The sequence below is a fragment of the Lutra lutra genome, chromosome 4, assembly GCF_902655055.1.
Source record: "Lutra lutra chromosome 4, mLutLut1.2, whole genome shotgun sequence".
Lineage (NCBI taxonomy): Eukaryota > Metazoa > Chordata > Mammalia > Carnivora > Mustelidae > Lutra > Lutra lutra.
The window spans coordinates 162,592,592-162,616,235 of NC_062281.1; the positions used below are offsets into that span (position 1 = coordinate 162,592,592).

The 23,644-nt window shown below is 53.8% G+C and overlaps 1 protein-coding gene and 1 non-coding gene across 2 annotated transcripts; both read left to right on the forward strand.

Moving 5' to 3' along the window:
* Positions 1-3,071: 3,071 nt before the first annotated feature.
* On the forward strand, positions 3,072-20,041 carry PTCH2 (patched 2). The gene is given in 32 exon segments (XM_047728130.1): positions 3,072-3,908; positions 4,362-4,554; positions 10,119-10,308; positions 10,414-10,483; positions 10,665-10,756; positions 11,370-11,565; positions 12,349-12,450; positions 12,452-12,471; positions 12,640-12,676; positions 12,678-12,788; positions 12,895-13,026; positions 13,118-13,273; positions 13,368-13,452; positions 14,248-14,381; positions 14,473-14,597; positions 14,703-14,859; positions 14,861-14,941; positions 14,943-14,988; positions 14,991-15,052; positions 15,188-15,395; positions 15,398-15,499; positions 15,590-15,732; positions 15,820-16,000; positions 16,125-16,396; positions 16,398-16,406; positions 16,516-16,653; positions 18,252-18,394; positions 18,478-18,577; positions 18,987-19,020; positions 19,023-19,076; positions 19,079-19,135; positions 19,138-20,041. Coding segments are annotated over 32 exon segments (3,615 nt in total). The 5' UTR covers positions 3,072-3,836; the 3' UTR covers positions 19,251-20,041.
* Positions 20,042-23,048: 3,007 nt separating this feature from the next.
* On the forward strand, positions 23,049-23,165 carry LOC125099432 (U5 spliceosomal RNA). The gene has a single exon (XR_007127161.1). It is a non-coding gene; the product is annotated as a U5 spliceosomal RNA (small nuclear RNA).
* Positions 23,166-23,644: the final 479 nt, after the last annotated feature.

A 23,644-nucleotide genomic window follows, 5' to 3' on the forward strand; every position in this document is an offset into this window, starting at 1 on the left:
AATGTGTCTGAGGAAGGGGAAGTGGGTGTGGGAAGGACCACCCAGACACAAGGTCTAGAAGGCTTCGCTCTGATGGAGCTCACAGGAAAGAAAGAAGCCGGGCAGGAGAACACATTCTACTTGAAGCCGGGATGATTTGTCCTCGACCTGACCCATCTGCCACGACCCAGAAGGACTGCACCAGGGGCTTTTCTTTTTTTTTTTTTTTTTTAAGATTTTATTTATTTATTTGACAGAGAGAAATCACAAGTAGGCAGAGAGGCAGGCAGAGAGAGACGGGGAAGCAGGCTCCCCGCTGAGCAGAAAGCCCGATGTGGGGCTTGAACCCAGGACCTGGGATCATGACCTGAGCCGAAGGCAGCGGCTTAACCCACTGAGCCACCCAGGCGCCCCTCAGGGGCTTTTCTGCTAGAGATAAATAGGGAGGTTCTGCTTTGATTCTCAGCGGCTCTCCTTACTCCACCTTCAAGGTAAAAGGCCATTTTCTGATCTCTGGTTGCTGCCTCTGACACTAAAGACTTGACAGGTGCTATTGGCCTAAAGCTGCCCGCGGGGAAGGGGGTATATAGTCCCAGGCTTGGCCATTAAACATAATGGATAGCAGGGGGACTGGGGGTTTTGGTGGTGCCAGGGATCCCTGCTTCCCTCTTCTACATCTCAGGGTTACTGACTTTGCCCGGCCCAGATAACAGAAGCCAGCCCAAAGCATGAGTGAGAAGCCTGGGAAAATGCCAAGGAAAGAGGGTCTGGCCTCCTAGTTGCTCCCACATGGACCCTACCCTGAAGCCAGGCTGGTCACTTTCCAATACCGTGTGTGTGTGTGTGTGTGTGTGTGTGTGTCTGTGTGTGTGTGTTTTACCTCACTTTTCCTGACACTGTTCCTCAGCCACATATATTATCTCATTTAATCCTTATGTCAATGCCAGAGATCATGTGACTTGCCCACGCTCTCATAAGCAGACCTTGAACCATGTCTTCTCCTTTTGGATTTGGTCATTCTCCCACCTCTCCCATCCAATCCCTCTAACTCCCCTGAGGATCCCGGCTCACAGTGGTTTCCCCTGTGGTCTCTGTGCTCCCTTAGGCTATGAACTTCGTAAAAGCAGGTACTCTGCAAATCTCAGAGCTTAGCAAAGGAGTAGACACATAAGAGACCTTAAGGGCTATTTGTCTCAATCAGTAATTAGATTTACTCCTTGGTGATAATGAATTAATTAGATTGCTTTTCTCTTTTCTCTTATTCTTTGGAGAACTTCTCTGGTTTGAGTCCAAAACACATTCCCAGATCCAGGGGAAGTGACACTGAACCAGGCTGTTCCACAGTGAAGCAGACTGCTTATAGAGAGAAAAGAGGGCCTTCTACTACCCTTCCTGTTCCCTGGGGTCTGTGGCTTCAGCTTGCCCTAGCTGAGCTCAGCTACACTCAGGAAATCACTTTGCTGGGGAAAAGAAAGGTCATCGTGGAGCTTGGAGAAGCCAGAGGGCACTAGGCCCTGGATTGGAATGGTTAGAACTGCAGACCAGTTTCTCCCACATTGGGTCTTTGGACTTTGGCAAGAAATTTTCCCAGCAGGCAAGCCCTACCCTGGAAGCATCCACAGAAATGCTGGACCTGACCACAGTTGTTAGCAATGATGGGCCTGTGGTAGAAGCAGAGTCCCAAGGCCCAGACGATTAGGAATCCTTCTGCGTGGACTTTGTCTTGCGGAGTCTGGTGAGAGGGAAGGAGGTCTCAAGAGCTACATAGAGCAAAGTCTTTCTACTTGGGTACCCAGCTATACTCAGCTATGGCCCCAAGAGCAATCCAGGGGCCCTTACAGCTAGTTTAGAGGTGATTTCTATAATCAGAGAATTGCTGAGGGTACACTTTCTTTTTTTTCCCCTAAAGATTTTATTTATTTATTTGATAGCGGGAGAGACAGGGAAAGAAAGCATAAGCAGGGGGAGCAGCAGAGGGAGAGGGAGAAGCAGGCTCCCCACTGAGCAGGGAGCCCCATGGTGGGATACGGGGTTCAATCCCAGGACCCCGGGATCATGGCCTGAGCCAAAGGCAGACACTTAACCAACTGAGCCACCCAGGCGCCTCTGAGGGTGCACTTTCTTGAATCCTCCTATTCCCCCATCTTCCTCAGAGGCCGAGGTACACTTTCTTTATCCACAACAGGTTAACAGGGAAGAAGAAAGTGCTATGCACATACTCTGCTTTTAATGTTTTAATGTGTAGTTACTAGGCCACAAGCATCATGCATGAATTAATTCTTCCACAGGCATTTTGCTGTATGAATGGACCAAGAGATGGGACAAACCTGTTAGGTGTTCAACCCCGCAGCCTAAAGTTTCCCTTTCCACAGGACGGAGGCTCTGGAAATACTGTTAATGGACACGTTTTCAAAAAGCAATTCGGGAATGTGTAGCAAGAGCCATAAAAATGTTCATACTTTTTAACCCAACACCCTCACTTCTGGGAATCTGTCCTAAGGACGTTCTCCAAATAATTGATACAAAGACTATGTGGTAACATGAAATGTTAATGATGTAATGGTAAACAAGTCTGGAGGAACTGACCGAGAAATTGGCCAGAGATAGTAGTAGTTGTGTTAGAGTAATGAATTTATTAGAGTTTTTTTTCTCTTTCCCAAACCTTATATGTTAGAGTATTGATTTTACCTCCTCTGACACTCAGGGTTAATCATTCAGAAACCTGGCAGAAAGAGCACTAAGACAATTTAATAAATTTAATAAAGGAATTATTCCCTGTTTCCAGTCCTTTCCACCCTGGTTTCTGCAACTCTCAGTGACTCACTCAACCATTACTGAGCACCTTAATTGTCCGTGAGGGAGACAGGCTTTCAAGTCCATAAATAGTGTGTTACAAGGAGCACAATGAAGGGCCTATCTGTCAGGAGGGAGGTGTGAATCAAGGAAGGCTTCAAGGAAGTGTGATTGGCTTGGGTTCGTTTTGAGGGTTGTCTTCCAAGACAACAAGGCCACAACACGTCCAAAGGCAGAAAAGCCGGGAATAGCGTGGTGCTTTTAAGAAATTACATCTAATTCCCCAGGGCTGGAAGGAACATTGAGTAGATGTGAAGGAATTATGGGAGAGAAGGCTTTAGTTAGATTGTGCAGGGCTCCGTGCTCCAGATGGGCTTTGTGTTTTGGAGCGATCATCAGATTTGCATTTTAGAGAGATGACTCTGGCCTCGGTGGAGAGTGGACTGAAAGGGGCAAGAATGGAGGCAGCAAAGACTGAAGTCTTTGGGTCTTGGCTGGGCCGGCCAGCAGATACCCTTTCTCAGCATTGGCGTCTCCTGGCTTACGCTTGGCCAGCGCGGTGCCTCCCCGGGATCTCCCTCCCTGCTCCTCCCCCAGGGCCCCGCGGGCGGCCGGGGAAGCGAGGCGTGGGGTGGCCCTGCCTGGGTGGTCTCCTGCCCCGCCCCCACCCGCGGCGCCGTCGCCTAGCAGCGGATCCGGCTGCGCGGCTCCGGGTAATTTGCGGACCCCTCAGCCAATGGGAGGGCGCCGTCCCGGCCCGCTCCCTTTTTCTGGAGCTAAGGACGCCTCCTCCTGACTGCGTTCCCCACCTCAAGCCGCGCGGGGCGTCGCGGGCCGGTCGCTCTGCCTGCACGCGGGACCGACTCCCGCACCCGCGCCGCGCTGCGCTCGCCCCCCATCGCAGGCGCCGCGGCACCCCAGCACCCCACCCTCACGCACGCCGCGCCTAAGCGGCCCCACTGAGTCCCGACGCGGGGCTCCGCCGTACCTGGGTACCAGGCCAGCTTATGGAGAATCCCAGATAACGCGGGTTGGGGGCGCCCACGCCCCCCATCCCCGCCGGCATGGCTCGGCCGCCGCCACTCCAAGAGCTGCCCCCTGGCTATACACCCCCAGCTCGAGCCGCATCACCCCAGGTGAGTGGATGGGAAGCCAGAGGGAGAAAGATTGGGAGCAGATCTAGAGATTCCCCAGGTTTGCCATTCTGCAAGGTGTAATGTCGGCATAGCGAAGGGTTATAGCGTGTGTGTGTGTGTGTGTGTGTGTGTGTGTGTGTGTGTCTGCGTCTTCTCATCTGGCCGGTGAGAGTGTGTCTGGATTTCCCCTCTGTCCACCTGAGAACAGATGTGTGCATATGTGTCCTACTCTCAGGAAAGAATCGGGTATGTATTGGGGCGGGAAAATGGGGGAACAAGAAACAGTTATATCTTTTCCACCTTTGGGCCTTGTGTCTGTGTAGGTTCTACCTGTCCTGCATCCCAGAAACCAAGAACTTGGGGCTTGGCAGGGGGTGCACATAAGGAGGAAAGGGGAGGAATTCTTGCACTGTTGCAGTAATGCCTGGCTGACCCTTCTCTTTTCCATCCCAGATCCTAGCTGGGAGCCTGAAGTCTCCACTCTGGCTTCGTGCTTACTTCCAGGGCCTGCTTTTCTCTCTGGGCTGCGGGATCCAGAGACACTGTGGCAAAGTGCTCTTCCTGGGCCTGCTGGCCTTTGGAGCCCTGGCACTGGGTCTCCGCGTGGCCATCATTGAGACAGACCTGGAACAGCTCTGGGTGGAAGGTGAGTTGTGGACACTAGTCAGAGCTGCTTGGGTATGGTGACCCCAAGATAAGAACAGGGTGAGGAGCTAGCTACCGAGTTCTCGTGGGCTCCGCCCTGGATCTGGAGAGGGTATCTGCCTGCCAGAGCCTGGGCGGCTAGGAGTAGTAAATGGACATCTGCAGATGATGGGCCCCTGTGAATAGGTATACAGAATAGTTATCTGTGAGTTTGTGTGTGTCTGTGTGTGTAGCAATTATTACCAACTTTTTATGGGTATTTTTTACTGCGTGGCAGGGTTTGCAAAGGCAACCAAAATTTTTCAGTAGCAAGGAGAGTAAAATACGTGCGGGGATATAATATACAATAGAATATATAATATGATGATTGGAATAAGAGAAGGCAGGGAAAGATCACACCTGACCAGGAGAATCAAGAAAATTAACACCTGGGCTCGGGAAACTGAGTAAATCATCTAGCAGGCCTCCATGCAGAGGTCCCATCCCTGGAGTCCCATGCACTGAGACCTCCTGCAACCACTCAGTAGAAAAAAAGTGGCGCAGGGTCTACACTTTGAGGCAACAGCGAGGTCAGACACAACCACATCCTCACTTCCTGGTGGAAGCATTAGATAAAAATGATTTCTTATTAATAATTTTGGCATAACTCTCCTTTCCTGGGGCCTTTCCTATACTAGCCTTCAATAGAGTCAAACTCTCCTCTGTTCTTTCCTGGGAAATTTGCATTGGTGGGTCCCCCCTAAACCTCCCCCAGCCCTGGCCAACACCCAAAGGCAGGCCCAGGTTAAAGTCTCACACCCTTGAGTTATTTCAAATGCTGGCAAGCCTAAGGATGCAGAGCAGATGTTTCTTGGAGCCTGCATGCCTGCCTGTTGGGCTCCCACACCCCATCCCCACCCTGCCCCAGCGCTCCGCAGCCTCACACATACGTACGCACTCTAGGCCAGCCCTGGGGTCCAGAGCAGATGTTTCTCTGTGCCTGCCTGTCTGCTCCCAGCCCCGGGACACACATGTGCATACATGCACATACACATACCCCACCCACACCACGGCTGCCTGGGTGGTCCCAGATGACTGTTGGATTTCCTGCCACAATAGAAGCTGTTTTCCCCCCACCTTCCTCCTTCATTTCCCAGATCTTTCCCATCTAAACACTGCTTGAACCTCCATGTTCCTCATCCTCTCTCCTACACCCTAGCACAGGGCAGGCTAGATCCCACCAGATCTTTGCTGCTATTTGTGGAGGGGTGATGTAAAAGGCTGGCGGCCAATTCCTAGGGCTGCTTCCTTTATTTCAGAACACTGCTGTGTCCCGTATCAGCCAGGACTGAGGTGAGATAAAAGTGATCCTGACCTGATCTCATCCCTGTACATCCATAGCTAAGGCTTCTCCCAGCAGTGCCCTGGGCAATGAGGGGCTGATCAAAGCAAAGACCAAAGAGTATTCTCTATTCCTTTCCTGTTTTGCGAATACAGAAAGCAAAGAAAGGGGCAGGACACTGGCTATCAGAGTTAGGGTCCCCTCCAGCTTTGCCATGGCGAGAGACAGGCTGTGACTCACCCTTCCTGATCAGTTTTAAAGCTAAAAGGCTCAGAGATAGATTGATCTCTAAAATAAAAATATACGTAACAGTAGATATAAAATATGTACAACATTAGACCCCAGCTGGTACTTACAGGAACAGTGATAGAGATGACTTAAAATGGGAGCTGTCCCTGTAAACAAGGGACATGTATCTAGAAGGCAGGATGAAACATACCAGTTGGTGGACCCACTATCCACTCAAAAATGCAAGGCTGAAGCCTTGGGAGTCAAGCTCAGTTCTTCTTGCTTACCTAACTGGTTACTAAACCAGCAAACTTCTCTCTTAACTTCTTTCATAACAGACCCCTCCTTTCCACCCTTGTGGCTGTTGTTCTAGTTGAGGCCTTTCTCCAGTCTCTGGTAGTACTCTCCTGATTGTATCATTTAATATGCTTTTGGCCACATGAAAGAGAAAAAAGGAAAGGGGGGCAGAAGGAAAGAAAGCAGAACAGGAAATCCGGTAGTAGACAGTAGAGCCGTTCCTGGATGGTTAATTCAGCAACCTAAGGACATCAGCAAGGACCCAGGTTCTTTCAGTCTTTCTCCTAACCCTTCTTCAGCATGTTGGGCTTTTGTCCTGTGGCTTATCACCTCCCTGTCCCAAGTGGCTACTGCAATGGTCCCTTTTTGGAAGTGAGGGAGAATTTACCAGAAGCCCTCCCCCTCCCCCCAGCTGACTTCCCATTTGGTCACTTGGGCAAGAACTGTGGAGCAGCCGATGCCTAAACCCTTCACTTGGCAAAGGCAGTGGAATTACTGTGATTGACTAATCAGATCTCACCCCCTGAGGCTGGGGAGGGATCTAGCTTCCCTGACTCACTGGGCCTTTCAGAGGATGGCCAACAAAATCAAGTCTATTAGAGAAGTGACCAATCTTATGCAGGACTTGCCTTCTAATCTCCCTCCACACTGCCCTCCTGTGGTGTGTCTAGTTCTGTCCAAGTCGGTACCCTGCTTACAGCCCTTCTACCACTTTCTGCGAGGTTCTGGGGAGTCTCCAGAATCAAGTTCAGCCTCCTTAGCACACATTTCAGGCCCTCCGAAACCTAACTCTTGATTTCTGCTCAGAATTGTCTCTGCCTCACTCAGCAATGCTGAGCCTTTGGCAGTTCCCTAGACCTACTTGGTCCCGAACGCCTTTCGTGACTTCTTCCCTTGGCCAAAAACCCTGTTCACTCACAGCTCAGCTCCAGAATGTGTTGTTAGGTGATGAAAAAGTCAGGTCGGGCGCCTGGGTGGCTCAGTGGGTTAAGCCCCTGCCTTCGGCTCAGGTCATGATCCCAGGTCCTGGGTTCAGGCCCCACATCGGGCTTTCTGCTCAGCGGGGAGCCTGCTTCCTCCTCTCTCTCTGCCTGCCTCTCTGCCTACTTGTGATTTCTCTCTGTCAAATAAATAAATAAAATCTTTAAAAAAAAAAAAAAAAGTCAGGTCATCTCATTCTCTGCTCAGAACCTTCCATGGCTCCCAATTTACTCAGAGAAAGTCTGCGTCACTACAGTAGCTTACAGGCCCTAACATGTGAAATTTCTGGACCAAAGATTATGGACATTTCTCAGGGTCTGATATATATTCCAATATTGCTTCCCTCCAAATATCATACCAGCCTACACTCTGATGGTAGGTTAGAGTGCCCTCCTGCAAGCCAGCAATGAGGGCTGTCATTATTTTTATTTTTGTTAAATTGATAGATGGTAATTTATTGCTGTTTTAATTCATATTGCCTATAATATAGGAATATATATATTACCATTGTAGGATTACCTATAAGGTGGGTTCAGTTTCCATGCTAGCTAACAACTCAGAGTCTCCCTTTTGTAAAGGTACAGAAGTTTTTAACAGACTTGTTGATATCGATGTCTCCTTCCCCTGTTCTCCTCCCCCCGCCCCCATTCAATCTTTTTTACTCCAGTTCTTTCTCATTTTTCTGTCCCACAGTCTCTTTCTCAGCAACCATTAAATAATAATTCCTTATCCCTACTTTGTGCTGGGCAGTTTCCTAAGTACTTTGCCTGCATTGATTCTAATTCTGCCAAGGTAGGCACATTCCCCATCTGACAGATGAGGAAATTGAGGGCAGAGAGACTGGGTCATTTGCCCCAAGCACAGACCAAGTGTTAGAGCCCAGGCTCAAAGCCAGATGTGTCCAGAGCCCTCAGGCTCTCCCTTACACCCGCTGTCTCTCCCTGGCCACACAGCACATCCCAGTTCATCTGTCCTCACATCTGTCACCATCATTGTTGTCAGCCAAGGTTTACTTTTTTCTTTGCCTCATTTTTTCCGAGTATTCTCTATTTTCTTTGATGTTATACTTTATATTTTCACTGTTTCTTTCTTTTGCTTTTTTTGTTGTTGTTGTTTTAAAGATTTTACTTAATTTTTTGACAGAGAGAGACACAGCGAGAGAGGGAACACAAGCAGGAGGAGAGATAGAGAGGGGGAAGCAGGCTTCCTGCTGAGCAGGGAGCCCAATGCAGGGCTCGATCCTAGGACCCCAGCATCACAACCTGAGCCGAAGGCAGACGCTTAACCAACTGAGCCAACCAGGAGCCCCTTTCTTGCTTTCTTGACAGCTCTTTCTGGTTCCTTCCTCTCCTGTGCGCCTCTCTCCTCAGCAAGGTCATTTACTATGAGGAGCTTATTTCTGTCCCCTCCGGTCCCTCCTTATGGCAGCTCTGGCCTAAGCCTTGTGAAATAAACACTGTAGTCCAGGCCTGGGGGAGGAGTGGGGAGTCAGAGAAGGAAGAAAACGGGGCATGTGCCCAGCATGGCTTTGGGAGACCGTATCTGTGAGGGAGGGCCAGGAAAGTGGTTTGAGTGGGGCAGGTGTGAGCATATGGGTAAGTCTGTGTGCAGGGTGTGCGGCTCTCATGAGTGAGGTGATTATATGGGTTTGAAAAAGAGACTGGGGAGCACGACGATCGCAGGTGGGGCTGGATTCTCACAGAAGGTGTACGTATGGGCCCCCGAGGTGACAGGGACCCAACAAGAAGAGGCCCCGGACAGGTGGCAGCAGAACTGAGCCTGAGACCAGACCAAGGCCATAAAGCCTCAGCGGTGGTTTGGCCCTTGCCCTCCTCCAAACCCCAGTCAGGCCATATCCCCTCACAGCACCGCTGCCCACCCACGCCCCAGGCCCCAGTTACAGAGCATGATTCTGTGGTCAGCACAATGCAGGACTGGAGGGGTGCCGAGATCAAGGAGACCGAGGCAGGCCTGGCTCTGGGCCTCCTGTTGCCTGGACAGTGAGATCTGGGATCTGGAACTTTTCTTCCCCTTGGCCCATGTTGTTCCCCATGTCACCTCTGCCAGGTGATCCCGGGTACTTCCTACATGAGGAGAAGCAGTGTGCTGACCCCATCACACGGAAGGGGGTCTGATCATCCCCCTCATCTGTGCCACCACAGGCCCATTATGACCAGCTGCTCCTATCCCCTGCCCTCTTTAGCATAACAATTTGCAAAAAGACGTATTCTAGAAAGCACTGCCTGAGACAAGCTGACCTGGGAACCAGCCATAGCACTAGGCCTATCCTTTGAAGAGACCCTCCCAGTGGCAGTCTCCCTATTGATTCCTTTTGTCCCTCCTTGTCTTCCTCACCAGAGCACAAAGGGGCTAAGTGAAGGCTCCCTTAACGGGATACCTCCCTAACCCCAGCCCTGCCCCAACTCATACTGACCTCTCATTCTGAAGTAGTTTGCCCCACACTGAGCCATCCTGGTTTATGGGGAAATCTTAGACCACACCAGAATTCCACAAGGCCATCCAGCTGAGGTCTCTCACTTCCACACCAAGCTCCAGATTTAAGCAGAGCGCCAGGAGCTTGGGGAGTCAGCATGACCATCGAGGAAAAAAACAGGGGCTCCTCTCAGAGCACTCCTCCTCTCTATCCTGGGAAGCCTCAGCCGACTAGGGTCCCACACCCCCAGAGCTCTGATCCACTGAGGCTCTCTTCCCCCCACTCTCTCTCTGTGCTCTGGCAGTGGGCAGCCGGGTGAGCCAAGAGTTGCATTACACCAAGGAGAAGCTGGGGGAGGAGGCTGCCTACACCTCCCAGATGCTGATACAGACCCCACGCCAGGAAGGGGAGAATGTCCTCACACCTGAGGCACTGGACCTCCACCTCCAGGCAGCCCTCACCGCCAGTAAAGTGCAAGTATCACTCTATGGAAAGTGAGTCTGGCTGAGTCCCTGAGCAGCTGGGAGCGAGGCATGTGCGGCCGGGCTGGCGCGGGAATTCCCCTCTTCTGCTGATCTCTTGTGCCCCGGCCATTTCAGGTCCTGGGACTTGAACAAAATCTGCTACAAGTCAGGAATTCCCCTAATTGAAAATGGAATGATTGAGCGGGTGAGTGTCTAGAGCTGTTCTTTGAGCCTGGGTCTGGGGGAACCTTTTCTGCTAGGGGAGGGCTGTGAGAGACGGGGAGGTTAAGAGTTGGGAGGTGGGGGGTTACAGAGGGCATCCTGCAGAGACTGTGGAGAAAGGAGCCCAGGGATGGGACTGATGTGGCCTGGGGTGTCCATGGCAGATGATTGAAAAGCTGTTTCCGTGCGTGATCCTCACCCCCCTCGACTGCTTCTGGGAAGGAGCCAAACTCCAAGGGGGCTCTGCCTACTTGCCGTGAGTGCCCTGCTTCAGCGAGCTCGGGACTTCCCCTGCAGAAGAGAGGCTGGGAGGACAGAGGATGCTCGAAACCGTACCAAGGGCCCAAAGCACCTGTGAGGCTCGGGCCTGAGCACAGGCTGCCCCATGGGTCTCTCCACATCCCCCATCTCCTGGCCTCTGAAGGAAAGGAAGACTTGTCTAATTTAGACAAAACAGAACAAAGAGGGAAAAAAGATCCCCAGAAAGCGACCTTGCCCAGGAGAGTTAGCTAGGTAGGGGCTGACTAAGCTGTTGCCGCAGGCCGGAAAAGAAAACCTATTAGAGGCAGGTGTCCACCGGTTATGTGTTAGAGTCAAAGGTAGCCGGCTTGGGAAGGGACTCGGTGGGGCTTTTCTGAGCCTTTTCCTTGTGTTAAGTTCTGTCTGTCCTCATGTCCATATCAAGGCAGCCACCTGGTGGACTGGTGTAGTCTGGGAGTTCTGGGAAGCTGAGCACTGCAGACCCTTCCTATGGTGGGGCAGATGCATGAGCTGATAGGAGGAGAATGGGAGACAGCAGGGGTCCCCAGCAGCCTTTTGGAGGGTGGGAATTGATCCTTACCCTCATCAACCACGGGCTCTCCCCTCAGCGGCCGCCCTGACATCCAGTGGACCAACCTAGACCCAGAGCAGCTGCTGGAGGAACTGGGCCCCTTTGCCTCCCTCGAGGGCTTCCGGGAGCTGCTAGACAAGGCACAGGTGGGCCAGGCCTATGTGGGGCGGCCCTGCCTGCACCCTGATGACCTCCACTGCCCACCTAGTGCCCCTAACCATCACAGCAAGCAGGTGGGTGCCAGCTGGGTGTGGCCAGCTGGAGAAAGGCTATTTTCCTTCCCTTTCCCCTCCTCAGATGTTCCTCTCTTCTGGGAGAGAGCAAACTGTGCTCTGTGCTCTGCCTTCCATTCCCTGGACATTGTCACCGTGCCCCTACTGCGCCAGATACCTAGGCTCTCCCTTCCCATTCAGTTCTCCTAAGAACCCTCACACGGGGTGCCTGGGTGGCTCAGTGGGTTAAGCCTCTGCCTTCAGCTCAGGTCATTCATCTCAGGGTCCTGGGATCCAGCCCGGTATCAGCAGGGAGCCTGCTTCCCGCTCTCTCTGTCTGCCTGCCTCTCTGCCTGCTTGTGATCTCTGTCAAATAATAAATAAATCTTAAGAAAAAAAAAAAAAGGAACCCTCAGGTGATATATGAACCCCTTTGTGCTTTTCTAAGGCCAGAGACACCGGACTTTATCCAAACAGACTTGTACAGAGAAACTGAGGGTAAACCAGCTAAGCACAAGGGTCATTTTCTGAGTGTCTCTGTAGCCCTGTGAATGTTAACCTTTTCCCAAAACCCACCAGAGTTACTCCAGCTCTTCCCAGAAGCCTATTTCCAGGCCTCTGCTTCCTCTAGTGGGCTTCTCTCTGCAGGACAATAACTGTTCACTTTCAGGGTGGGCGAGAGGCTCCGGAGAATAGTTATCTCCACTGCAGGCAACGGAGCCCCATGGCGGGCATGGTTCCTGGAGGTACGAGCCCAGGGGCCCCCAGTTACCCACGACCAAGGCCTCTCCTGTCCCCCTCTAGGCTCCCAAGGTGGCTCAGGAGCTGAGTGGGGGCTGCCACGGCTTTTCCCACAAGTTCATGCACTGGCAGGAGGAATTGCTGCTGGGGGGCATCGCCAGAGACCCCCCAAGGACAGCTGCTGAGGTAAGGCCCCCCTGGGGGCTGGCAAGGGGATCCCAGGCGTGGGGATCTAGACTCTTGATTCCAAGCAGCTCCAGCAGAACCCCGCCCCCATTCAGCCCCCCGCTGGGTGCTCCAGCCCACTCTGACCCCTGACTCTCCTCTACTACCACCCCCCCCCACCCCCGCCAGGGCAGAGGCCCTGCAGAGCACCTTCCTGCTCATGAGTCCCCCGCCAGCTGTACGAGCACTTCCGAGGTGACTACCAGACGCACGACATCGGCTGGAGCGAGGAGCAGGCCGGCAAGGTGCTGCAGGCCTGGCAGCGGCGCTTCGTGCAGGTGCGTGTGGAGCCGGGGCGGGGGGGGGGGGGGGGGGGGGGGGGGGAGGGGGGGGCTCAGGCTACGCCCTCCTCCCCTCCCCCTCACCTCTGCCCTGTCCTCCCAGCTGGCTCAGGAGGCCCTGCCTCAGAATTCATCTCAGCAGATCCACGCCTTCTCCTCCACCACCCTGGATGACATCCTGCACGCTTTCTCTGAAGTCAGTGCTGCCCGTGTGGTGGGAGGCTATCTGCTCATGGTGGGTCCTGCTCCTGGCATCTCGCCCCAACCTCCACCCGCTGCTCCCCCCGGGGAGCTGCCGTCCAAGCCTGTGTCTTCTCTTCCCACAGCTAGCCTATGCCTGTGTGACAATGCTGCGCTGGGACTGTGCCCAGTCCCAGGGTGCAGTGGGCCTTGCAGGGGTGCTGCTGGTAGCCCTGGCAGTGGCCTCGGGCCTTGGGCTCTGCGCCCTGCTCGGCATCACCTTTAATGCTGCCACTACCCAGGTATACCAGGTCTCCTGCGCAGGCGTGGGGGGCAGTGGTTGTCTCTGTCCAGGCTACTCAGTTCCTCCAGCTACCCGCCCCTGTGCCCCTCCAGGTGCTGCCCTTCTTGGCACTGGGCATCGGTGTGGATGACATATTCCTGCTGGCACATGCCTTCACAGAGGCTCCCCCTGGCACCCCCTCTCCAGGTGAGGCCTCATCCGCCAGCCCAAGCTGGTCTGAAGCAGCTCAGCATAGGGTAAGAGCCTCTTGGTTGGGATGCCTGGGTGGCTCAGTTGGCTAAGCGTCCGACTCGATTTCGGCTCAGGTCATGATCTCAGGGCCCTGGGATGCAGCCCTGTATTGGGGTCTGCGCTCTGTGGGGTCCCTGCTTGAGACTCTCTCCTTCTCCCTCTCTCTGCCCCTCCCCCTGCTCATGCTCGCTCATACTCTCGTTCTCTCAAATAAATCTTTTTTTAAGATTTTATTTATTTATTTGACAGAGAGAGAGAGATCACAAGTAGGCAGAGAGGCCGGCAGAGAGAGAGAGGGAGAGGCAGGCTCCCCACTGAGCAGAGAGCCTGATGTGGGGGCTCGATCCCAGGACCCTGGGATCATGACCTGACCTGAAGGCAGAGGCTTACCCCACTGAGCCACCCAGGTGCCCCTCAAATAAATCTTAAAAAAAAAAAAAAAAAGCCTCTTGGTTTAGGCAACTTAGGCTGGTAATCAACCTGTCTGTGCTCAGTTTCCGCATCTGTAAACAGGGGTGACAATAGTGCTTGTGCTGTGAGGGTGTTGTGAGGACTGGTGAGACTCCAGCTGAACAGTTTAGAACAGTGTGTGTGACGCGTGTGTGGTATGAACAGGGTATGTGACATGTGTGTGGCACTCTGTAAGTGTGAGCTCCGTGTGGTTACTGTCCCCCCTCCTCCATCCCAAGCTCCCAAGCCTCCCCTTCGCTCTGCCTTGAGGACCCATGGCTCCTCCCCTGTCCTGGCAGGAGCGCACAGGCGAGTGTCTGCAGCGCACCGGGACCAGCGTCGCGCTCACATCCATCAACCACATGGTTGCCTTCTTCATGGCTGCCCTCGTTCCCATCCCTGCACTGCGGGCCTTCTCCTTGCAGGTGAGGCCTCAGGAAGGGCCCAGGTTCCAGGTGAGCATGAGCCCGGGGCCTGCTTCATCCAGCCTTTGTGTCCGTCCTGTCTGTCCTCCAGGCGGCCATAGTGGTCGGCTGCAACTTTGCAGCTGTGATGCTTGTCTTCCCGGCGGTCCTCAGCCTGGACCTGCACCGGCGCCACTGCCAGCGCCTTGATGTGCTCTGCTGCTTTTTCTAGGTACTGTCCCCACGTCTTCCGCCCCATCAGCCCTCACCTCCGTGGCCCCGCCCTGTCCCGTCTCGCCAGCATTCCCACAGACCTGTCATCCCCATTCTCTGCCTTTGCAGCCCCTGCTCAGCTCGGGTGATCCAGATCCTGCCCCAGGAACTCGGGGACAGGACGGTCCCTGTGGGCATTGCCCACCTGACGGCCACAGTTCAAGCCTTCACCCACTGTGAAGCCAGCAGCCAGCATGTGGTCACCATCCTGCCACCCCGCGCCCACTTTGGTGCCCCCACCTTCTGACCCGCTGGGCTCTGAGCTCTTCAGCCCGGGAGGGTCCACGCGGGACCTCCTAGGCCAAGAGGGAGGGGCCCAGGCAAAAGGCAGCCTGCAGCTCCCTGCCCTGTGCCCGCTGAACCTTGCCCATTTCGCCCGCTATCGGTTCGCACCCTTGCTGCTCCAGTCGCACAGCAAGGTGAGACCCTAGGCCTGGAGAAGGCGGGGTGAGCCAGGGCCGGGGCTTCAGTGTGTCTGAGCCCAAGAAGGGCCGAGGGCCAAGCCCCCCGCCTGAGCCTCCGTGGTCCTCCAGCTTAGCTGCCGTTCCCCACAGGCCGTGGTGCTGGCGCTCTTTGGGGGTCTCCTGGGCCTGAGCCTCTACGGAGCCACGCTCGTGCAGGACGGGCTGGCCCTGACGGATGTGGTGCCTCGGGGCACCAAGGAGCATGCCTTCCTGAGCGCCCAGCTCAGGTACTTCTCCCTCTACGAGGTGGCCCTGGTGACACAGGGTGGCTTTGACTACGCCCACTCCCAACGCGCCCTCTTGATCTGCACCAGCGCTTCAGCTCTCTCAAGGCCGTGCTGCCCCCCCCAGCCGCCCGGGCGCCCCGCACCTGGCTGCACTATTACCGGAACTGGCTGCAGGGTGAGAGGCAAGACGGCCGGCCGGGAGGGCTGCTGCAGGCCGAGCCCCTGTGGCCACAGCCTGATGCCCCTCCCTCGTCCGCGCCCCCAGGAATCCAGGCTGCCTTTGACCAGGACTGGGCTTCCGGGCGCATTAGCCGTCACTCGTGCCGCAACGGCTCTGAGGATGGAGCGCTGGCCTACAAGCTGCTCATCCAGACCGGGGATGCCCGGGAGCCCCTGGATTTCAGCCAGGTTGGAAGGGGGGCCGGAAGGGTTGGGACGCAAAGAGGGGCCCTAGGCCTCGTGGGCCCAGACTGTCAGCCCTCTCCGCCTCTGCAGCTGACCACAAGGAAGCTAGTGGATAAGGACGGGCTGATTCCACCCGAGCTCTTCTATGTGGGGCTGACCATGTGGGTAAGCAGTGACCCGCTGGGCCTGGCGGCCTCGCAGGCCAACTTCTACCCCCCACCTCCCGAGTGGCTGCACGACAAGTATGACACCACCGGGGAGAACCTTCGCAGTGAGTCCTGGGGAAGAGGTGGGGGAGCCCAGCAGGAGCCTCAGCCTGGGTCCACACAGGCCCTACCCACTGCTCCCCCTGCTCACAGCCCCCCTCCTTCCCTGCCACCCCCTACCGTCTACAGTCCCGGCAGCCCAGCCCCTGGAATTTGCCCAGTTCCCCTTCCTACTGCGTGGCCTCCAGAAGACTGCGGACTTCGTGGAGGCCATCGAGGGGGCCCGGGCAGCGTGTGCCGAGGCAGGCCGGGCCGGGGTGCGCGCCTACCCCAGCGGCTCCCCCTTCCTCTTCTGGGAGCAGTATCTGGGCCTGCGGCGCTCCTTCCTGCTGGCTGTCTGCATCCTGCTGGTATGCACCTTCCTCGTCTGTGCCCTGCTGCTGCTCAACCCCTGGACGGCGGGGCCTCATAGTGAGTCCTCGTGGGGCTGAGGCCACAGACACCCCTGGCTCCCTGCCCTGCCCCACCCTGCCTGTCATCCCTTCACCCCGGAGCCCTGGGTGAGCCCTGCCTTCCCCAGGTACTGGTCCTGGCGATGATGACTGTGGAGCTCTTTGGCATCATGGGTTTCCTGGGCATCAAACTGAGTGCCATCCCCGTGGTGATCCTTGTGGCCTCTGTAGGCATTGGTGTTGAGTTCACGGTCCACGTGGCTCTGGTGAGCACAGGCACTGGGGGAGGGGTGGACCTGCTGATTCAGTGGTCAACAAATATCAAGCTCCCACTATGTGCTAGTCACTATCTAAGAATTGGTTTCAAGTTCCTGTTCGGGCACCCCCCCTCAAAAAAGAATTGGGGATATAGGGGCACCTGGCTGGTTTCAGTTGGTAGAGCATGTGACTCTTGATCTCGGGGATATGAGTTCGAGCCCCACATTGGGTATAGAGATTGCTTAAATAAACAAACTTAACAAAAAGAATTGGGGATATAATAGCAATCCAGGCAGGCTGGTTTTTTTTTTTTTTTAATGATTTTATTTATTTATTTGACAGAGAGAGCACAAGCAGGGGGAGTGGCAGGCAAAGGGAGAGGGAGAAGCAGGTTCCTCATGGAGCAGGGAGCCCCATGTGGGGCTTGATCCCAGGACCTGGGATCATGACCCAAGCGAAGGCAGTGGCCTAGCAGACTGAGCCACCAGGTGTCCACAGACAGGCTTTGCCTTCAAGGAGCTTATATCCTTTAGTGTAGAGATAAACAATAAACACATGAACAAATAAATAAGCAGCCATTCAGCAGAGAGGAGGGGACAAAGCTTGACCAAAATGGGGACAGAATATAGTTGAGAAAATGGGAACCAGTAATTTTTTAGATGGTTTTACTGTGAAGGTATCAGAGAAATGGGATGGTAGCTGGATGGCAACAAGGGTACAGAGGCTGAGAAGGAGAGGCTCAGCCCCTCCCACAGCTTGGCGTTCTCTGGCTCAGGAGGAATGGGGTCGGGGGCAGGGGCCGCAGACCCACAGGCAGCACCGACACAAACCTGGCTGGACCCCGCAAACAGCTCCCTTCCTTTTCCCTCCATAAGAGCCCTGTTCTTCTCCTTACAAGAACGATAGGTAGTCCTTGGAGGGTGGGGAAAGCCAGTGTGCAGAGAAGTACAAAGGAAGAATTAGAAATCCTCTGAAATCCCATCCCAACAAGTAACTGTGAGCACTTTGGTGTCCATCCTGCTGGACTTCTGGACCGGGATCAGCAGACTTTTTTTTTTTTTAAAGATTTTATTTATTTATTTGACAGAGAGAGATTCACAAGCAGGCAGAGAGACAGGAGGAAGCAGGCTCCCTGCTGAGCAGGAGAGCCCGATGCGGGACTCGATCCCAGGACTCCAAGATCATGACCTGAGCCGAAGGCAGCGGCTTAACCCACTGAGCCACCCAGGCCGCCCCCAGCAGACTTTTTATGTAAAGAGGCCAGACAGTAAATATCTTAGGCGGGCAGGTCCCAGAGTGTCCCTTGGGATCCTACCATTGTACTGTAGCCCCGAAGAAGCCACAGACAATAATATGTACGTGGATGGGTGTGGCTGCATTTCAGCTAAGCTTAATTACAAAAATAGGTGACAGGCTTTGTTTGCCAACTTTTCTAGGCTTCTCGCTGTGTCTCACCGTAGACGTGTACAGTGTTCCCTAAATAGACTCAGGCATACTTCCTGACAGTTCGAAGCTCAGTTGACCTGACCTGCGAGCCCTGGGGACAGATGAGAAGTTGGGGCATGGCTGGCCAAGGAGCAGCTACAGGACCTATCTGTCCCCACAGGGCTTCCTGACCACCCAGGGGAGCCGGAACATGCGGGCTGCCTGTGCCCTAGAGCACACCTTGGCTCCAGTGACCGATGGGGCCATCTCCACATTGCTGGGTCTGCTCATGCTTGCTGGTTCCAACTTTGACTTCATCATAAGGTAGGGGAGGGCTGGGGCGGGGAGGTGCAGCCTGCCTGCGTTGGCCACAGGGGCTACCCAGGCTGACCACCTGCCCCACGCAGGTACTTTTTCGTGGTGCTAACAGTGCTCACACTCCTGGGCCTCCTCCATGGGCTCGTGCTGCTGCCCGTGCTGCTCTCCATCCTGGGCCCCCCACCAGAGGTGACCATACCCTCCCCCTGCTCCCAGCCCAGGGGTTGGGGTGGGACAAGCAAGGGAAGAGTCGGAGCCAGGAAGGAAATCTCAGTGGCCCAAAGACAGGACTCAATTCACAGGGACCCTCCCCATGAGGTCAGCTGAGGCTGGCAGCCTCTCCCTTTGCCCAAACACCATGTCCCTGCCCCTCAGCTTTCCTGGCTTCTTCATGGGACCCACCTTAGTGTTTAGGGTCCAGAGCAGGTGCAGGGTTTGTCTTAGACCTTCACATCCTGTCCCTTGTCGGCTCTTATATCCTTCTAGAAGCCAACAAGGGCCATAGCTTCCCAACAATCCTGGTGATACACCAGGGAGCTGCTGTAGGGGACTGACATCCTGGGAGCCCTGGGCTCACTGGGACCGATGTCTCCCCCAGGTGGTACAGATGTACAAGGAGAGCCCAGAGGTCCTCAGCCCCCAGCTCCACGAGAAGGAGGGCTCAGCTGGGGGTTGTCCCCCACCCTGCCCAGAGCTTTGCCAGAGTGACTACCTCCATGACAGGGGCCCTCCACCCACCCCCACTACCTGTGCCTACATCCATCCAGCCTCTGATGAGCCCACTTGGTCCCCTGTTGCCACACCAGCTGCCAACGGCTCCAGCAACCTCAGTTCTAGGGGACCATGTCCAGCCACTGGATGAAAGAGTGCCTGAAGCAAGGAGACCCTGCTTGGGCCACATGAGGTCACTGGGAAGTAATGCGGGGTGGGGTGGTGTTACTGAATACAGGACAGCTGCCTGGAGAACCCCGCTGCTGCTGTCTCTCTCATCATCCCCTCCCCTGCCCCAGCGGTCACGGACCTCCCTGCTGTTCTATGAAACCAGCAGCCTCTGGGCTCAGAGCAGCCTCGACACCGGGCTGTGTGTGTGGGCGCCTGTCCGGATGCGGGGAGAGGCCAGCAATTCAGGCTGCAGTCAGGCCCTCTTCTCCCCCCCCCCCCACACCCCTGTGCTGCTGGCCCCTAGCAGACCAAGACGGGAGGGGTCCTCTAGCACCCTTTGGGAGGCCTGGGCCCCCTATGCTTGGCAGCTGCCCACATCCTACCACATAAATTATTTATATGAAGATGTTAGTTTTGTAGTTTGTATAGATGGTAGCTACGCTGAAAGTTTTATTTTTAAAGAGTGAAATATATTCTATATGAACTCTCAAACGACTTCGGCACTTTTCTTTTGAACAAATGGGAGTTTGCAAGTATAGGGGTGTCATAGTCTGAGTTCCTGGGGCTACTCTAATCCTGGGAGGGAAAGGCCACAGGTGCTAAATTTTTGTAACATAATTTGGGTCCATTTATTCACCTGGCAAGTAATGATGATCAGCAAACGTACGCTGGTCATATAGTTGGCAACAGGACCTGAGTTAAGTGCTCAGTGTGCAAAAAGATACAAAGGTTTTTGATGTCAAATTCTACGCGGGGTGGCTTTCAGGCCAGCCGGGTCCAGCCTCGCACACCTCTCCGGCGCAGTGCCCACCTGGCTGGTTCAGCGGCGCGCGGGGCGTGGGCGGAGGTGGAAGGTGAAGAGGAAGCCGATAGGGAGAGGAGTCGGCTGATGCAGAGGTGGGAATGGCAGGTTCTCGGGAGAAGTTTCAGGAGCCTTATGTCTAAACTAAGGCAAGAGACCTCTGCAAGTCAGCAGTCTGATGCCCCAGAGGCATCTCTGGCCAGACAGCCAGGAGACAGAGTGGAGGAACTGTCCAGAAACAGGTTCTGCTATCTGCCGATGAGGTGCTATATTTAAGCTGATGGTGCTGTGATGTCACATAGCCCCATCATACAGAGGCCTAGAAGATTCTGGCCACACCACAGGGCTAGAATCGAGCACCTCACCCTAGGAGATTGGGGGAGGCCTTTTATGGCCTTTCCCCAACTATTCCAGGGCTCAGTCTCCAGAGACACAAAGATCCAGCTGGGTTCTAGCCAGCCACTCACCAGGAACAACCCCACCTTAAGAGCACTGCCTTCGGGCGCCTGGGGGGCTCAGTGGGGTTAAAGCCTCTGCCTTCGGCTCGGGTCATGATCTCAGGGTCCTGGGATCGAGCCCCGCATCGGGCTCTGCTCAGCAGGGAGCCTGCTTCCTCCTCCCTCTCTCTCTGCCTGCCTCTCTGACTACTTGTGATCTCTGCCTGTCAATAAATAAATTAAATCTTTAAAAAAAAAAAAAAGAGCACTGCCTTCTCATATCCCACCACCAGGCTAAAGGCCAGAAAATCACATTCCAACTAAATGCAAAATTAATTAGTTAAATGCATAAACAAAATTACAGCAGTTGAATCAACACTAAAATGCCCAGGGGCGCCTGGGTGGCTCAGTGGGTTAAGCGTCTGCCTTCAGCTCAGGTCACGGTCCTTGAGTCCTGGGATCTAGTTCCTGCATTGGGCTCCCTGCTCAGTGGGGAGCCTTCTTCTGCCACTCCCCCTGCTTGTGCGTGTGCTCTCCCTCTCTCTGTGTCAAATAAAACCTTTTTTAAAAAACACTAAAGTGCAGGAAGCCCAGGTGGCTCAGTCGATTGAGCCACTGCCTTCCACTCAGGTCATGATCCCAGGATCGAGTTCCTCATCAGGTTCCCTGCTCAGCGAAGAGCCTGCTTCTCTCTCTGCCTCAGCCTTCCACTCTGCCTGCTCTGCTCTCTCTCTCTCTGACAAACAAATAAATAAATAAAATCTTTTTTTAAAAAACCTAAACGCTAAAATGCCTAAAAAGATCTAAAAGGAGGGGTGCCCTGGGTGGCTCAGTGGGTTAAAGCCTCTGCCTTCGGCTCAGGTCGTGATCCCAGGGGTTCTGGGATCGAGCCCCGCCTCAGGCTCTCTGCAGAGAGCCTGCTTCCTCCTCTCTCTCTGCCTGTCTCCCTGCCTACTTGTGATCTCTGTCTGTCAAATAATAAATAAAAATCTTTAAAAAATTTTTGTAAAAAAAAAGAAAAGATTTAAAAGGAGTGGATAGTTGGCTTTGAACCTAAAGTAGTGCAAGGGATGGAGGCTGGAATTCAGTCTGGTCGTGTTTGGGTCACTATGGAGGGGCCTTTGGGTGGAGCAGGAGAGCTCACTGAGCTTGAATAATATAAAATATGTCAGCTACCATGCCACTTACAAGCAGAGCGGCCTAGAAAAGCTAGCTACCATCACTGTTTCCGTGTCTTCATCTATGAAATGGGAAGATTAGAGCCCATCCTGTAGGGTGCGATTTTTTCCCCCCTCAGGATTTTCAGTGAAATCACTTATGTAAGAAATAACCTGGTATCTCATAAGTCCTCTCTAGTTTTGTAGTTTGTATAGATATTAGCTGTGCTGAAAAGTTTTGCTCCTGGAAAGTTATGCTCAGGGCAGCCCACCCGGCGTGGCACCTCCAACGACTCAGTCCTGACTTCAGTACTCTTCCATGGCTCCCCATCACAGACAAGATGAAATCCAAGCCCCTTCCAGGTGCAGCTTGCTCTAGCCTCTGCCATTACTCCAGCTCTCTCCGAGACAGTGCCTAGTCAGAATCCACCCTCATTCAGACACACTACACCCTAGACAGGCTGAATTACTTTCGGTGTGCATCTCCTATAATTTCACATAGGCGGTTCCTTCTGCTAAGAACACTTTTCCTCCTTGGCGGAACCATCTTTTAATAAATAAATTGGATGCCGTCTCTTGCAGGAGGGGTAGTGATGTGCCTCCACAGAGGGCCTGAATGTCGTTGCTTTACTGTTTCCAGTTCTGCCCCAGCACTGGGTTGGGGGCGGGGGTGCAGGGAGGAGCGGGAGGGGGGGGAGGTGTAGGTGTCCCTGTGGTATGCAATGATAAGCATCTAAACAATTGGGGCAGGGGCGCCTGGGTGGCTCAGTGGTTAAAGCCTCTGCCTTTGGCTCAGGTCATGGTCTCAGGGTCCAGGGATCGAGTCCCGCATCGGGCTCTCTGCTCAGGCGGGGAGCCTGCTTCCCTCTCTCTCTCTCTCTCTCTCTCTCTCTCTGCCTGCCTCTCTGCCTACTTGTGATCTGTCTGTCAAATAATTTAAAAAAAAAAAATCTTAAAAAAAAAAAAATGGGGGCAAACGGCCCCAGACTCGATATAAGGCTCCACACCAGCCGACATCAGCGGGAAGCACCCTTATCTCTCTGGGCAAACGGGGCGCGAGTTCCCGTGCAGACCACAGAGAAAAGAGGAAGAGCTACCGCCCAGGGGTCCCCCTGGCGCCTCCCCGCCGCGACAGCTGGTGTCTCCCACCAGCCCGGAGCCGCCTTGATTTGCATACCCATGGTGCACCACGAAAAGACAGTTCCACGATGCTTGAGTTCCACCCCACGGAGATTTTGTGCACCGTTTCAGTACATACCTCCTGTTAGAATACACGATGCATACAAATTCCAGGCAGGGAGCACGAACCGTGCAGCCACTGAACAACCATAACTGTGCTAAGAGCTGTCTTGTTCTAGGAGGTTTCATAGACAAGTAAACGTATACTCTGGTTTCTCTTCAGATCGCATAAATCTTTCGCCTTTTACTAAAGATTTCCGTGGAGAGGAACAATTCTGAGTTTTCACTCAATTTTTTGAGGGCCTCATTTAGTGAGGCTTATTTTTCAGTGTGCAAAAATAGAAGTGTGTGCTTGTGGTCTTTGGTGGTCTGGTTGTAGTTATTCTTTGCACAGAAATTAAGTTTCTTTTGTGGGTTAACTTGTTACTATCCATGTAGGTTTTCTTACCATTTTTTTTACAGATCTATTTACTATTTTATTAGTATAGGTTACTCGAGTTTATTCATGGGAGGGTTAGGACCAGAAAAGAGTAAAAAGTTATGCACGTTTTTCCTAATATCTTTCTTTTAAATTAACTCATCTCTTACTGCCTTTTTTTTTTTTTTTTTAAGATTTTATTGAGAGAAAGAGGGAGAGAAGCAGGCTTCCCACAGAGCAGGGGAGTCCAATATGGGGACGGTGAGATCGGACTCCAGCCAAGGCAGATGCTTAACAACTGAATCACCCAGGCGCCCCTCCTCCCAATATTTTTGCCTTGAGATACAACAGCAAGGGGGAAGCACAGTCCTGTCTCCCATC